The following is a 17,023-nucleotide window of genomic DNA, read 5'->3' as shown; positions in this document are numbered from 1 at the left end:
TCTTTACACTACTAGTGTGGTCTTGCTTTTGGTTTATATAAAAAAGTGGAAGAGGAGGAATTTGAACACACACCCAAATAAAGTTCTGCTGCAATAATTGCTCTTGGTTAAGGATTTACCAAGTAGCAGCTGCTGTGATAATCTGTGATTCAAGAAATCACAAGAATCCTATGAAAATTGAGCTCCAAGTTAAAATTGTGTTGAAGCAGTGTCCTCCTGGGGTTGCTTTTTAGACAGGGCTAACTTTGTATCCTGTGCCCAGTGCACTGTGTGTGATTTGCTTCTCTTCTCAGACCATTTTCGATTTGCTTGCACCTCACAGGAGCTCTCTTCCATTTTAATTCACCTTGCTGGATTTACCCAGTTTTCTTATGAATGATCTATAGCAGAAGGGTCCAAATGCAGACTGTAGTATGGGAAAGGGATTTATAAATTATGAGAGAGCAATGTAGCTGAGCAGGATGGTTAAAGGGGAGAAGAAAGACAAATAGAGGACATTTGGAAAAGAAAATAGAAAGAAAAAGGAAGGTGAACAGAGCTGTAAAACCAGCAGAAATAATTTAAAAAAAAATAAAAAAATCAGAGAAACCATGGATTAGCAAATGAACAAAACACATCAGAATTGTATGAAACTGGAATGAAAAACAAAACTCCAAACTGAGGAACTTAAAAATGGGAGAAAAAATGGCCAGGGGATAAAAAGCAAGATTTGTTGACCGTTCATTGTTGCCCCCAACCTCCACAGGTTGTGCTTCAATTTACCATGGAAGACAAATGAGGATTTTGGTAGAATACAAGAACAGGCTAATTGGGGGCTAATTGGGGAGTCAGTTGATCGCATAGGACAGACACGACAGAAGCCTCCAGCGTACGAGTGGCAGGGAGCATTACAGAAAGATGACTTGTGATTTAAAGTGCAATTCCCAAAAGAGCAGTTCTTTGTCAAGCTGTCGAGGGCGTTTGGTACTTTTCCAGAGGTGCAGATGTACTTGAGCAGTGGGAAGCTGAGAGCTAAAGCAAGTCCACCCTGCCTCCTTCTGCTTCCCTACCACACAGCCTGTTCCTCCTGCATTTGCAGCACCAAGTGATGGATGGCCTCGTGCCTACGCTGTGATCGCGAGTCCCAGGCTCGAAGTGGCATTGCCACCAGCTGCGGTGCAGCTGAGCAGGGGTGGGTGCCCCGCGCTTCTGCGTCGTCGCAGCGTTGCACGCGTAGATGTGCTTGCCACCGCAACGGAACGGGCTCCAGCTGCGCTTCACTGGTGTTCGGTCTGAGTCACTGGGGTTAAAAAGGAAAAAACCCAAACCAAAACAACAAAAAAGCTGGCAGTTTGCAGCAAGCCACATGAAGGAATGGGAAGCCGGGAGTCCCTTCAGGAGTGTGTCCCAGGAATGGGGATCAGTGGCAAAACAGCGCATCAGAAGTGCTGATCCTTGTGAGGCTGCAGAGAAGGTGCTCAGCAGTCAGCTCAGGCGTTTGTCTGCTCCTGCCGTGACAGATCAAGTGTCCGCAAAAGCAAACAAGCTGCATTTGAAATGGTGGCTGGCCAGTCTGAATGCTGCACGCTCATATTTGAAAAGAAATTCCAGTGAGCTTCTGTGCTGACAAGCCGCAGATGATGGCTGTGAACAGGACACGCAGTTCAGTCTCCCAGCTTTGTGTCCTGGTCACTGCTCTGGGCTTGCCAGAAAGTCCCCTTTCCCCTGCCAGAAAGAGGAGGTAAAAAATTAGAAACTGCTTTATTAGGACAATATTGCTGCTGTGAGACTGAGGAACCCTAAAGCTGGTAGTATTAAAGTGCACTAGCTTCATAAGGGACTCTGTTAGGTGCAGCCGTATTTCCCTGAGCCTTTTTGAAAGGGATCATGAAAAAACAAAAGAAGATCACAAGCTAGCAACTGTGCTTTTGGTCGATGTCCTAAAGGGAGTGACAGAAAACACAGGGAGAGGCGGTTTTCGTGGCAGGCAGCGTATTCATGCTTCAGTAACTCACAGCATCTGTTTGAGCTTTGCCTGCCATGATGGGTAAGGCAGAATCAGGAGATGTCATGTAATTAGGTTGCTGTAAAGCACATGATATCAAAGTTTAATGAGGAAGGCAAAAATTCCCAGAAAATAAGGTGGTGTCAGACATCCCAAACTGTCTCAAATGGCGAATTCTTCTGAAGACCTGCAGAGGCAAAACTGATGTTTGTGTCAATGTGAATTTTCCTGTCCTAGAGATGGGGATCGGAGCCAGGCTGCGTGATGCTGCCATGGTACTGGGTGTTCAGACCTCTCGCTAGTCCCAGCGAACGTGGAAGCACAGGTAGAGCCCAGATACAAAAAGTAAAATACCAGATTGAAAAGTGGAACAGATTAGGTAAAAGATCGGGATATTGCACATTGCTCAGGAGAAGGGAACAGAGGAGAGGGATCTCGTATGATGTATAATGCTGTAAGCAATTTGCACCTGCATAGTATAAAGACCTGTCCTCTGCAGGTTTCAATGTGCTCTACATACATTAATGCATCGCTGAGGCTGTCACAGCTGGGGAGATTGTCTGGTTCTTGAGTCAGCAAATGACTAGGGCTTTGCTGCCTAGAAGCAGTTAGGATCACTTGCCTGCATTAACTGCAAGCAAAAATGGAGGACACCCAAAAAAACCCCAGGCTGCAGCATCAAGCGGGATTGTGCACATGCTTTTCCCTCAGCAGTTTTGCTGCCCAGCTCTTGTCTGCCTTCTGCATCTCCCAGCACCGCGGGGAAAGTCTGTGTCAGAGGCATGAGCACAAGCCAGGCTGCCTGGCTCCTGATTTTATGCTTAAGCCAGAAGCACAGGTTTCCCTTCTATTGACAACTTGGACACTTTTTATTCCTTCACTGGAAAACAGTCTGCAGTGTTAGGAGAAAATCACTGAAATATCAATGAGTTTTTATCTGGCTTTAGAAAAAAGAGGGTTTTTGAGGGATTTTTGGGTGAACTGTTACAGTGCTGCCATCCTTTTGATTTATTCTGGATGAGCAGTATGAGAGAAAAAAATGCAACCTTGTCTCTCGGTGGTTAATTTTCACAAATGTGAATTTTTCCTAGCAGGAGCAAGGAGAAGGTTTCAACACAGGCTATTGTTAGCCCCTGCAAATGCCAAGTGTCTGCTCTTGGGAGATGGAGAACAAAGTTGGCACCAATAATTAGTGGCTGATGCACTGATTTGGCAAAAGTTGCTGAAAATGAACATCTGATGGAGAGGTCTTGGGCTGATTTAGTAAAACACAGTGCAGTTTGAGATGTCTTTTGGGATGTTATTGTGCAAAGTGCAGGGGTGATCAGAAGGAAGGTAACGTGAAAAATGTGAAGGAGGAGTTTGGTGTCTTATTTAGTTCTCTGAGTTTTTCTCTTGAGCTTTTCTAGCATATTGTTAGCAGTACAATGATACAACGAAGTTACTGATGTTAACTCAGGAAAGTTGAGATGCCAAAACATGACAGATTTCTCATTTACTATAGATGCAACTTTGTTTCGCTTCCTCTGCAGAAAGATACAGGTATTAATTTGATTTGGATGTAACTGTCATTTAGGAGCAAGTACAAGATGGGTATAACACAGCATGGGCCGACAAATCCAACAGTTCATTATCCAAGAGACTCAGAGGCAGAGCAGTGTGGTCAGGCCGTGTGTGGAGGCATCCCTGGCCGTCCCATGAGAGCCTCCCGGGAAAGGACACTTGGTGGGAAGCTGGGATATGAATCAAAAGTCTTGCAGCTACTGTTGTAAATGTTTTGAGCTGTGCTGCTGGTCTTGGGATGTTTCCAGCGCCAGCTGGAGCCGGTGCGGCTCGCTCTCTGCTGGGAAGCACATTGGGTCGGTGCCTCGGAGGTACCAGTGCCCACTGGGCATGTTGTCTTGAGGAGGTAACGCTCAAGAGGTGAAGGTAGATGTGGGTGTGGGGAATTTTTATGCTCCAAGCAAAATTTAAAGTAGTTGGTTGGCACCCACTGGCAGCGAGATGACTCCCAGGTAACCTCCTGATAACTTTTCTCAGGAGTCAGCAGGACTGTAAGGGCTATAGTGTGACAGTGATGAAGTGAGGAGCGAAGAGGGAGGACAGGCAGTTTTCACCGCAGGATGGTAAATGCAGGATGGTAGGATCACATTTTGCCTCTGGCTGATTTACTCGCAGCAGGAATAAAGATACCGCACCAGGAGTTAGTTTGACTTTGACACGTAAGGGAAAGAAATGAAAGCACAAAAGCTCCCGATACCTTGACAGCCAACCATCCACCAGAGTAACAGCCCCCCCAGGCAGCAGAGCTGCCCATCTGCAGCTGCAGCACAGGGCTCAGGCCCCCCCGCCTGCCCAGCACTGCTGTTCTGCAATAGCAGGTCTGATAGCTTTGGCCTTGCTGCTGATTGCTGTAGGGTTTTTTGTGAGCAGCAGAGAGAGGACACGACCTGCAGCCCTTGCCAGCCTAGTCTTACTTTTCTGGAGAGCTTTTAAGATATGTGGTCAAATTTTACAGTGACTGTGATTTGCTTTATAGATCATGAGTGTTTGATTGCCCCGTGATCCCCTAGCAAATCCCCTGAGACCGCTGTGGTAGCCAGGTAATTAATTCTGGGTGCTAGCAAGGATTAACACTGAAGTTTTCCCGGTGGAGCAAACGTGAGTGGGGCTGGAGCTGGCTGCTTGGCAGGTTTTGAGCCCCGATAAAGAGCTGTCTCCATTGCTGCAAGGCCAGACCCCTTCCCCCTCCACGGTAAACCTGGGAGTGACAGCTGGGCTCTGCGTGAAGAGTGAATTTTCATGCTGAATCATGGATTCTGACCAGACTAATTTTAAAAACTTGCGGCCCCAGGAGCAGAAGCTGCTGGGAGCCTTGAGGCTGGCAATGAGAAACATGGTGTTGTGCTTATTAGCCACATTAAGTGCTGCCTTCCCAGGAGAAGGACGTTGTGGCTCCGTGGGGATGTAGGACCACCGCGTGGGACCTTCTGTCTCCCTGGTGAGCGAGGGGAGCTCTGCCAGGGCAGCGCGGTGGCCTGGAGCTGTGGGTCTCATGACAAGCATGTCCTTCAAGCTTCGTGGAGACATGGTAAGGAGCTGCCCAGGCAAATGTGTCTTTCGGGGACTGTCCCTTGGCTGGAGGTCTCTTCTAGGAGGCACAGAGGCAAGCGTCTCACCACACGAGGCACAGCCTGAAGCACGGGGCAGTGAGGAACGCCGGGGGCCGGGGAGGCCAGGCCCGCGTCCCTCCTGGCGGCCAGAGGCCGTACGGGTCGGTACGTTGTCGTCAGCGCAGTGGGGGCCACGGGGGCTCTGCTCAGGCTGCGCATTGCCCGGGACCCGCTGGAACGGCAGCCCGAGGCAGCGGTCTTAAGGCAAGAGCACGGATGCTCTTGTAATGAGCCCAGTGATTTGGTGACTCATTCATCCCTTCCCAAGCAGCCAGTTTTGATGTGAAAACTTCAATAAATGAAGATGGAGAATCCACTTTTGTAACACTTCCAAGAGTTGTTTCTTATTTCTGCTTTGAAGGCAATGGCTTTAGCTTCCTCCCTTTGCTTCCTATTATGCTTCTGTGAACTAAGCACTGGGAGCCTTTAATCAATCCATAGCGCCCTCGGTGCCTTTCTTTGCCTCTCTGAGCAAGTCTTTTCCTGACATTCTCTGAAATCGAGGTTCGCGGTGGGGCTTCCAGGGCTCTTGTAATGCAAATGATAATAATGATATTAATGCTAATCATTGTTATTCTACAGGGTGAAATGTCAAGATTCTGTATTTTCGTGCTAATCTTTAGTAGGTAGGTGCCACATTAACTGTATCCGTCCTGTCAGAGGACGTGCTTTTCACATCACAAAGACTATTAGATATCATTAGTTATAAAGTTGGCTACTGTTGTGCCTGATGGACTGGTCTCTGACATACAATAATGCAAAGTGACATGGCAAATTGGGAATGAAGGATGAAAATCTGTTTAAAAAAAATGTGAAAGTAGCTATAAATTAATTAATTTCATATCTAAAATGTGTTCCTGAGTTGTAACAATAAAGAGGATCCATGTTGCTACTGTTGAATTGCCTGTGTCTATCTAGGAAAGGAGCTAATGTGTTGAAGCTGGAGGGATTGGTTTGTTACTACCTGCCTGGATAGGAAAAGGCTATATTGGCAACTGCACTTGCCTTGAAATAGGATTCTGTGGGCAGTAAGGTCAGATTTTGAAGTATGGTGTCTATCTTTAATTGTTCTGAAATGGAGGATATCCTTGGTAGCACAAGACTCCTGAACGGTGTATTTTTATTATACGTACTTTTAGGCAGCAAGTATTTTACTGCAAACAGCTCCATTCTTCTCATCAAGACATTGGTATGAGTTGCTCTCCTTTTGGCCTTGTATTTATTACACTATATTACTTTGTAGAAAGTATTGCTTTTACTTTGCAAAGTAAAAACCTTTTGGGTCAGATTTCTCTCTCATTTAGGTCATTTTAAATTGACATTAAGTAAAACTAATGCTGTTATGTAACACACAGAACATAACAAATGCTGCTACTTTGAATTTATACCAGCTTAGCTGAGACCTGAGCCTGAACCTCTCTTGGCTGATAACTCATTTGTCTGTTTGATTTCAGCAGCTAACCTCACTAATTTGGATAGTCTCGACAGCACATTGAGCTTTATCGAAGACCGGGTGCAGAGATCGAGGCGGCGCTATCGAAGGCATGCAACGGAGGATGATTACAACATTGAAGTCCTTCTGGGGGTTGATGACTCAGTTGTTCAATTCCATGGGAAAGAACATGTTCAGAAGTACTTGCTGACCCTGATGAATATTGTGAGTACAACCCTGATAACTGCACTGTGGGAAGGCACTGAAGGACAGGGAATGTAGGTTGGTTTAGCCGTTTGAATAAGACATAACAGGTTTTTCTCATGGCAGGAGATAAAACAACTGTAGGAGGAAAATCCAGGCCACTTTCAGAAAAGCCAAAGTGGGAGAAGGAAAAGAAAAAAAGGGGCCAAGGAAGAAGCTGACTATGGGACTCTTAAGATGTTCAAAGTCCTGCTTATGTGCTTTGGTGGATGGGGGCACAGGGTCAGGGGCTCAGGTTCTTGGAAGTCATTACTTTTTAGCTGTATATTCCCTTAACCTAAGCTCCCTGCCAAAAAACATGGTTTGGAGAACTGTCTTCAAGTAAGGTTCTATTAGAAACTTCGATTGGCTTATACATTTTTAAAACTACTCAGTTAAATCCTTTGATTCCTCAACAACCGCTTTAGGTCCCAGGCCACCTACCTACTCCTTGTTCACCCTGCAGTAAAATGTTATGCAGTATATCACTGAACTTTCTTAAATTGATTTAGTATTTACTCCGTGACTGACATCTTTAGGTTTCCTTAGTTAAATATTTAATCTTCAGAACCATAGTCTGTGCAACAGACTATATAGTGTAGTAGTGATGAAAGGAGACACTTGAGAATATTATATTTGAAAGAACCATTTTTTCTTTCTAAATATCAGCACAGCAGCCCTGTAGTACCCCAGTCAGTAAGCAAGGACTCTATTTTGTGCGAAAAGAATCAAGTTTTGAAATTCATCTCTATTATAGATCAAAATCAAAATGCGTTTTATTCTTCCGGCCAAAAAATGGAAGTGAGTGGTGTAGCCCCTTTCATAGGCAACTCATTCGGGGATGACTTTCTTCCTTCTCATTCTCATCTGGAACAGGAGTCTCTTCTCAATAGAACACACTTCTGTAAAAACTTTAGGTTCAGTGAATGTGTGTTCTTAGTGAAATATTCTTGAGTAAAAAATTGTAAGTCTGCTCTGTTTTTGACAAATGGAGTATGACTGCTGAAGTTTACAGTCAAGTCAAGAGGATGAGCGTCTGTAGGTAACTTCTTGGCATACAAACCACAGAGGCAGATATACGGACAGAAACCCAGGCTATTAGGTACATTTGCCTGGGATGTATCTTTTCCAAGATATATTTTTTTAATTATGAAGCTTGTTTTTTTCTTTCTTTATTACGTTCTTTTAACAATGTGTAGAGTGTCACTGTTTTTCACTTTAAATGAGAGGTGGAATACCATTTAAGAAAATCCCTCCTGTGGTATAAATTCAGTTGCACTGACTTTTTATAACAGTATTGTAAATAGTTAAAAACCTGCAGTAACATTAGAGTTATAGGGTACTTAATGTCTGCTCTGATGGCTGTAAATACATGTATTCTAACAGAAATGACATAGTGAATTTCATTTATTTGTGTGGTTTGTTTCCTCTGAGGCTTAAAACAAAGTCTACAGTAAAACAGATGGTTTTATACATCTCTAAATTAACAAGCCAAACAGGCCAAACCGGGAATGTGGCAAACAGGCTGAAACAGATTAAACAGGACTCTTTACTTATCTTGTCACTTAAATCTATTTTTAAGAATTAAAATATACAGTAATGGTAAAGAAGCCATAAATGTTCCAGCTCTGGAATATACTTTTTCCTAATTTTAGCAAACCATCCAACACACAAATTGTAAGAAATAACAGCCCTTAAGCATGCTGTCTCTGCAAGTGGTTTAGAAAGTGCAGCCTGTGTAACTGTACCCACAGGGCTGTAGCAGCTCTTGGCATAGGCAGTAGTTGTTCTCTTGGGAGATCTGAGGTAGAAACATGTCTTTTGGGGACTGAGGACGTGTCCCTTGCCTTGTGTCCAAATACGAGGAACAGTTTGAAATCCACAAGGCCTTTTGAGGAGGCTCTGGATAGTCTTTGGCAGTCATCAGCGTCGTCCTGTTCTTTCCTTCTTCCAAACTCAGCTGGTTTCTGGAGTCTGTATTTTAGCAGAGGGATGGGTGATGGTAACCAGTTCTGTTTCCAGCTGTCCAAGTGTTGCTCCAGTATAGGGAGGCAAGAGGGGTTTGTTACTGCAGGTACCAGGTGGTGCTGGGGACCTGTATCGTGTCGCGGGACATCACAGCGCCGAACTTCTCCTTCCCCTTGGCAGTGTAACTCCAGCTAGCAGCTCCTCCAGCTTTTGCCCTCATTGCTAGATGGATGCAAGGCATATTTCTTGTGTAGACCATTGCTTTGGTTTCCTTTGCTGAAATTCACACAGGGACTTCCCGTTGTCCTCCGTTTCACCTCCTTGAGTAGTTGGGGCTGTTTTTGTAGAAAATAGGCTCAATATAAAAAGCCTTGGGGTCTCTAGCTGTTAGGGGTTACATGTACGCAGTATGTTTCTGACGAGATGCCTAAGTCCAAGAGTAGCTGAAAAAGAAGACAGCTACAAAAAATTCCAGCTGTCTTTTTAAATCTGGTGGAAGATCCTACCATAACCACCAGATTGCGTGTACCCTGCTGGTTTTATGGATGTAATCAACTAGCTTCATACAGTAACAAGGCATTAAACATAAAATCAATTAACTTCGTACACTAACAAGGTAGTAAGCAGGAAATCAAAGAATGCATAGTAAGTAAATAAAATAATAGTGGAAGTATTTACTGGAGATGAGAGGGTGATCAAATAGTTGACTATCTGTGGTTCCAAAAATGAAATAAGTCCCAGGTGAATCCTCCCTTATGCCCAAGCTCCTGAAGGCATGACATCACTTTCCCAGAAGCAACTCCCAGCATGGCTGCTTCTCCCCATTTCACTGTGTGTGATGGCCTGAGCAGTTGTCCTTAATTAACTTTTCCCAGGGATCTTGGGTGGAACCCTACCACCAACCCAATCAAAACAATATTTTTTTCAAGCCCGGTGCAATGACTTATTCAGTAAATCTGTTTTGTGCTGCTTAAGTGACGTGTTGCAGTCCACACCTAAAAGCCATAAAGCAAGAAAAAAACAGAGGCTGGGTGTCCTGGCTATCTTGAAAAGCTGTGCTGATATTTATCCCAAAGTTTGGAAATGAAGTCACCCCCAGACGAATGCTGATAGACGCCAGAGGATTTTTAACGCTTTGGGCTGCAGCCACGTATCGCCTGACTGTACGCCAGCCGTTTCACTGCAGTGAGCTCGGCCTCTTGCCACCCCCTTTTCATCCTCCAGTCATTTCCTTATACAAAAACTCTGGTTTCTCTTGACATCCTCTCTTTTCTCTGCTCGGCACCATCGGGACATTCAGTCCATCTTTGGAAAATATGCCATTGTTTTCACTTTAGAGACCCTCGGCTGCCTCTTGCTTGCACCATTTTCTTTTGTACGTCATGCTGTGTTTTCTCCTGGGAAGGATATTAGCTTGCACAGTCCTCTGCATTTCCAAGCGTGAGCCCACACATTGCACAAATTAACTTTGTATTTATAGCATGCAGGAGCATTGCAACAGAGGAGAGATATTTGGGCAGTATCTTGCAGCTCTGTAGTTTACTCAAGAATGTGGAAGGTAATTTAATTTCAGCAAGAAGGCGGCTAAAATTCCCAGGGATTTTATCTGCTCATACAAGTGTTTGGAAATATTAGAAAAGCGCGAGGCTAGAAGCGGCATTGGAGAATTATCTTGTTCCTTGGGAAACAAAAGGATTTCACTGCAGGATGCTTCGGGAGGAGGAACAGGGTGCTGAATGGGCATTATTGAGCTAAAGTGCGTATTGGTGGTAGGCAGCCCTGGGGCTGAAATTCTCTGATCATTTCATAACCCTCTTTAAAATAGTTTTCAGGATTAAGCAGGCCTTTTGCCACCTGCTGTGGAAGAGCAGCTGACCTGAGACTCACCAGTACATTTACCTGATTGATTAGGGGATCAGCCTCTACAATCCTGTGTTTAGGGTCACATCTAGGATGGATATCTTCAAAACAGACTTCCTAAAGAGGCAGGGGTAGAATATGTGATCTGACAATATTTCGGCCATTCCAAATAGCAAAGTCTCACGAAATAAGCTCAAGTGCAGATGGTTCTGAATGTATTGGCTTCACCTGTCTTGACTTCAAGTCTTCAACTTGCATGCCCCTCTTTGAGTTGTGGGGTTTGTTTCCCAGTGAGGCCCCTGTTTTAGCTTTTTCTTGTATCTTTTGTCCTTCTTCCTCCACAATATTCCTCAATTCCTTCACTACCTCATTTTCTAATGCTGGCAGTTGTCATTCTTGCATATTTTTTGGAAGAATTTGTCTACAAAGTATGTACATTTTTTGATTTTTGGACAATTTCCAGGGGCAGAAAAATCCTATTTCCTTTCCATTCCTTGACTATAAAAGATGTGATATTGCAGTATTTAGGGGTTAGCCTCTGTTACATCCGTGTAATGGATATATGGCTAAAATGTTTGTGATGCTAAAACCCATCTCTTCAAAGTAGATAGCAGCCTAATTGCCATTATTTCAAAGGGAGATAGATCCTAAATAGGATTTATGCCACACTCTGGGCTAGATTTATCTGAGTATTTAGTCATTTACCTGCCTTTGAAATCAGTGAGAATCAGTTTTAAAAATTAGCCCATGGGATTATGTCTCTCTCAGACTTTAAGTGAAACTTCAGCTCCAGAACAAATACATTAAACAACTTTTCATTTGAATAACTGAAATCAATGGGAGTTATGCAGCTGGGGGCTTTGGAAAGTCCCCGGAGTCTTTCACCTGCATCTTTCACCACTACACATGTCTTTGAAATTGTGGCCCTGAAGCACTTTTGAATATGTTATCTGTCCTCTTTAATAGGATGTACATGATACTACTATTGTAGACGAGATTTCTGCTTTCGGATCTCTGGCTGATGAGGGATGAAGATTTGCAGGTACAGAACAGCAAGTCCCTAATGAGAGGAAAGGGCAGAAATGCCATCGGTTTCTAACTGGCAGTTGGATGAAAACCTGAAAGCATGCCTAATTCAAGCTGTTAAAAAGAAAGTGATGATTGAATACTTCGAAATAATGGTGCACCCTGTATTCAGGATCATCCTTTTTAAACTAAAAAGCAATTTTTTAGACAGGAAGGATATTTCAGTAATATAGAATTGACTGGATTTTTAAAAATTAAATAATTTATAAGCACCAATGCTCATTATTTCAAATCAGTTTATTTCAATATGTGCACTTCAGATCTGAACTAACTCTAAGAAGTTCCACAAATAACAAATGCAAGTCCAGCTCTATTCATCTGAGAGACTTCAGCTGTCAATAGTGGAATTATAAATTGTTTGAAAACTCAAGTATATGTATGTGAGTTAACTCCACGTTTAGACTGTTCAGTCTAAACCAGTAGCTGTGACTACGGAGAAGAACAGTTTCTGATGAGGCCTCAGGAGATTATTTTTGTTCATTATCTTGATTGCCACTCTACAGTGGAACTTGTACTTGGGACTGGGCATTCAGGAGGTCCTGCATGAAATACCTCCTCTGAACTCCTACAGGTTTTATTCATTTTCACAGGGGTATTATTTCCAGTGTCAATTAGGTGAGTATTGCTCATTATTATTAACTGGAAGGTGCCTTGCTGCCCTGTTGGATACAGCACAGAGCATCACACAGGGTTTGGTACCATCCTTGAGGCAGAGGGTAGTTCCTGTTAAAAGATAGATTTTTCCTTTACTCCAAATACTGACATGAACTTTAGCTGTAAAGGTTGCAGTCAGGGACTTTTGAGTTGTGACAGTGTGGTTTGTGTGATGGAGTATGGATAATTAGTATCAGCTTTCAATTTTGGATGCTTTTCTTAACCAAACCACTTAGATTTTAAGAGGTCACCATATTTATTGCATTGACACCACAGCCCTATCCCTTGTAGTAATATAATAAATGAATCTGCTTAATTATTTTATGATACTATAGTTGATTTTATTAAAGTGATCTTGAGACAGTAATTCAAACAAATACTGAGTCTTTTGGTGCAAAGGTAAATTACAGTGCTCAGAGAAACTTCTCAGAGCAGTGGTTTGTGGGCAAGAATGAGGAGTTCCAAGAACCTGAGGGAGGAACTAAGAAAAATAAATTAGTCATTAAGTCAGAAAACAAAATATATGACCTTTCTAAAGACAATGTTACAGTTGAAGATGAGATAGAGACCCGTAACACGAAGCCACCTAGTGCCTTGCCAACACATCTGCTCTGGGAAATGTTTTTCATTTTGATCAGAAGCAGCTAACTTGGACTTGGTAACATCTACTGACTCTCACACCAGGGAAGGTAAATCAGGACTCGGACTCGTATTTGCATACAAAATGCCAGATTCTTATCTCCGTTTCGCAATGTACATTGCCAAGCTCTTCTAGAACTGCCTGTTGCCTGTGGTTTTGAGCAGAATGATAGATGTTTTCCAAATCTGAGATCACAGTTTGACCTTTAAGTTTCATGTGTGTTGTGTGGTTTCATTATTCTCTTTTCCTTGTGCCACTCAACAAACATTTCAGAAAAAAAGAGTTCCTCTCGGAGGAAATGAGGAAATGCCTTGTAAGGACTAGAAAGGGAGACTGGGAGCCCTGGATTTTGCCTGATGACTTTCTATATGACCATAGTTTATCCACCCGAGGAATTGATGTAATGTTATTCCTGTGGGATTAAGATGAAGCTTTGGGAATGTTAGAAATGTTAGTTTGGGATCTTCAAAAGCATAAAGGAGGTGATGAAAATCGAAGAGGATAGTGGTGTTTGAAGTGGGAACACAGAAGAATAAAGTGAGAGGGGAATGCTTTTGGGAGGGTCAGATTACAAAAGTTTGTGCTCAGTATACACCATGACATTTCTGGTTCCTATTCTGTAATTCAAAACAGCCGTTTCTTACAGAAATAGACAATCACTGGATGCCCACCAGGCACCGAGGCTTTGCTGCAGATAATTATGATCTGATGAATGAGCTGCATCTCGGGCTGGGCTCAGACAATGGCTTGCCAGGAGCTCTGCCATCCCATGGGGAAGGCGCTGATGCTCTCCAGCTCCTCTGCTATCACTCTGGCAGAGATCCACTCACGGTCCCCGCTCTGCCCCAGAGCACGTAGCCATCGGTAGTTTCTGCAACAGTAGTTACGTAAAGATTTTGGGTGATCAAAGAGCAGTCTCATTGGGTTGGACGGAACAGCGATTTGTGGTGGCTGACAAGCCAGATGCATAAACTGCATCTTGTATTGTGCCCTCTCCAAATGGTTAGACGAGCCCTCTGATGGCAGCTGTAGCTGGGTCAGATCTGTTTGAGGTTGATGGTAGCCAGAGGTTGAAACTATTAGATGTCCGTCAGGGGTGTGTGCTCAGGGAGCCCGGGGAAGCGGTGCTTACCCAACCGTACGGCGCAATGCGCGGAGCCGCAGAGGGTGCGCCTCGGGATGAACTCGGCTGCGATGATTTATGGCTCGGCAGGATGGAGCCGTGTTGTGATGAAGTGGGCTGTCTTTTGCATAGCAGATACTAACAAACTTTGCAAGGCTGGGAGCTCCTTCAAACTGCATGAATGAGTTTGCCGATGACTTGCCAAAATATGCAGATTATTCTTTCTCCTATTGCGCATTGGTTTAATTAGAGATTCAGGGAACCACCTGGCTTTCCCTAAAAGTCCTGCCAGCTATATCAGCAGGTAACCTGCTCTGCACCAAGACTAGCAAAACTGCAGGCTGTGTTACAGCAGTTTTTAAAATTCCCTTTTAGGATTGGGCCCCGCTTTGCTCAATAATAAAAACTTCACAGTGCTTCTTTTACAAAGCATGATGCATCTCACAGACGCTTAGCTTGTCTTTAGTTGGGGTTTTTTGATGTATTCTACGTGCTTACTGTGCTGACTTGAAACTCACTCAGGGCAGAAGAATTATAAAATAAGCAGAGAGGGACAGAAGAAAAAAATAAAGTCTTTGTTTTTCTTATGTTGCACCAATCTGTGCCAGCCTGATTTCTAAACAGAAGCTTTAAATAGAAATGCGTGTTTTGCTTTGACTGAAATATCCCAGAAGAATAAACCAAAATTATCCCAAAATAGTTTGGGAAGTACAATAGCCTGATGAAAGTCTCTTTACAGTATTCCACCATGCTTTGAATTCCTTGAGATTTACCCAGCCTTCTTCATCACCCTCTATAAATGCTGAATCACTGTAGGACATCTAACAAGATTTAACGCGTTCACTACCTTCAGTTCAGGAGCTGTGATTTTGGCCTGGTCTCTGTGTACTTTCTTTTCCTGTGCAGCAACATAATTTTAGACTTACTGATCTAAGAACAGCAGGAGATCGACTGATTTTTCTTGTGTTGGTATGAACCAGGATGTCCTACAGAAGTACGTGGAGATGCAGTAATGCGTTCATTTTCACACCTGTGTGTATTTATTACACAGACATCTGAACTTATATAGCCATTTTCTGATTATCTCTGCTTTGAAACAAACATTTCAGCAGTTGTTTTGGATGAGAGCCTGGAGCTTTCCAATTCTACAGGTTGGTTGGTCATTTTGTGCCCTATACAATGAACTGCATTAGCTTAACTCTGCTTTCCCATTGAAATAACAGGTGGAAATTTGGAGAATCTGAGCTAGGGATTGTGGACGCCCTTTTGATGTGTGTACTTTTCATGAATGTTTGAGAACACAACATTTAATCGCTTGGATCTCGTTATCTTTAATAACTTCCTGAAACAAATAGGTGCAATTTAGGCAATGCTGAAAAAAGAAAAAGCATCTATTTCAGCGTATTATCTATGTGCAGTGAGACACTACTAGTAAAGCCATAGTTTAGCTTAGAGAAAGGCGCAGAGGGTTCAATTCAGCTGCTGTGTGAAGAGGGGTTGAACTCATCCTTATTAATGAAACCAAGACCCAGAGCTTTGAATTGACCCACTGTCTTGCAGAAAATCCAGTATCCCAGGAGAACTGAGCAGCTTTTTACAGTGCTTGCGCTTTTCTGTTCATTCACAGTTTGTTTGTTAGATGTCATTTGCATGAACAGTCAAACAGTGTTTCAATTCTGTTCCATCAACGTTTTCAAGCCAAGATTCTTTTTGGCACGCAACAGCGATAGGGTTGTTCTGTTACTCAACTATTGTTAAAAGAGGCTTAGGTTAAATTCTGGAAGTTAATGAGGGAGCGGTGTGCAGCAATTTGGATTATGCTTTATGAACTAATTAAATACTTATTTACATGCTGTGTTTACTGTCCTCTATACACAGGAGTTTTTGTTCAGTACTCATTTCATGTATAGGTAATTTACAGCTTATTTCAGCCTCATATCCTTGATGCATGTGCTCTCTTCCCGCTACACAAAGAGTGAGGCAAATTAATATCCTTGCCTCCCTTGACAACATGCAAGGGTCTTTTTCCTGAGTGAAAGAATTTTTGTAAAGCAAAATGCAATTTTATGTCTTACCTCTTTATAATCTGTGTTCAGTAATGGTCCTCAAAGTAAATGCAAAAGATTTTTTAAAATAAAGTTAGTCTTCTAAAGTCTTATTTAGACAAGTAAATGAATGATCTAATTTCCAGAGGTATTTTTTACAAAGCAGATCTGAACAGATCCGCCACTTCTACATCGCAATGAAAATAGCGGCCCCTGAAGCCAGTCATAGTCACAGGCTCCTCACCCACCATCTTCCAGCCAAGGATCTGCTCATCAACCGGTAACGAGCCTGGATCTCGGGCATCCCACAGCACGTTCTGCAGGTGCCCGGGCAGATGCCCTGCAGGGTGCGAGTCTGCTCCTGGAGCCGCGGTTCAGCCACGCTGTCTCTGAACCGTCAGCGCAGGACGCTCAGGACTTCTGAAAACTTGGACTTTTACAGGCATAAAACTAGGCTCTTATGTCCAAACATACAGATAAAATGAATTAAAATTCACTTTAAAATGTCAATGCGGATTGCTTAGCAAAACCTGCACTGATGCATTTAGTTTTAATGATACTTACAGAGATAAAAGATGGGCTATTAAAACTAGGGCTGATTGAAGAAACAGGACATTATTTACTATGTTGCTAATGAAAGGTTTTCTGAAAGTTACTTATTAGCTTGTAGTAATGAATCTATTTTGCAGGAATAAATGAAATTTAGGTCCAGCCAGCAAAGCAGTCCAGTTTGGTGCAACCTTTACCAAGGGAAGGAGGTTTTAGGAAAGACACTTGCCTTGCAGGGAATCTCATCTGCCTCTTGTAGTTTATAA

At 43.1% G+C, this 17,023-nt stretch overlaps 1 protein-coding gene across 1 annotated transcript in view; it reads left to right on the top strand.

Moving 5' to 3' along the window:
• Positions 1-17,023, top strand: part of ADAMTS2 (ADAM metallopeptidase with thrombospondin type 1 motif, 2) — a 184,417-nt gene that overhangs the window by 121,642 nt on the left and 45,752 nt on the right. Inside the window, exon 4 of the mRNA XM_010579205.1 lies at positions 6,612-6,814. Coding sequence (XP_010577507.1) covers positions 6,612-6,814 — 203 coding nt within the window. The remainder of the gene's footprint in view (positions 1-6,611; positions 6,815-17,023) is intronic.

Source organism: Haliaeetus leucocephalus, unplaced genomic scaffold (assembly GCF_000737465.1).
Source record: "Haliaeetus leucocephalus isolate CR32 unplaced genomic scaffold, Haliaeetus_leucocephalus-4.0 Scaffold656, whole genome shotgun sequence".
Lineage (NCBI taxonomy): Eukaryota > Metazoa > Chordata > Aves > Accipitriformes > Accipitridae > Haliaeetus > Haliaeetus leucocephalus.
The sequence above is the reverse complement of the archived record's forward strand: the minus strand, read 5'-3'. Positions and strand labels throughout refer to the sequence as shown.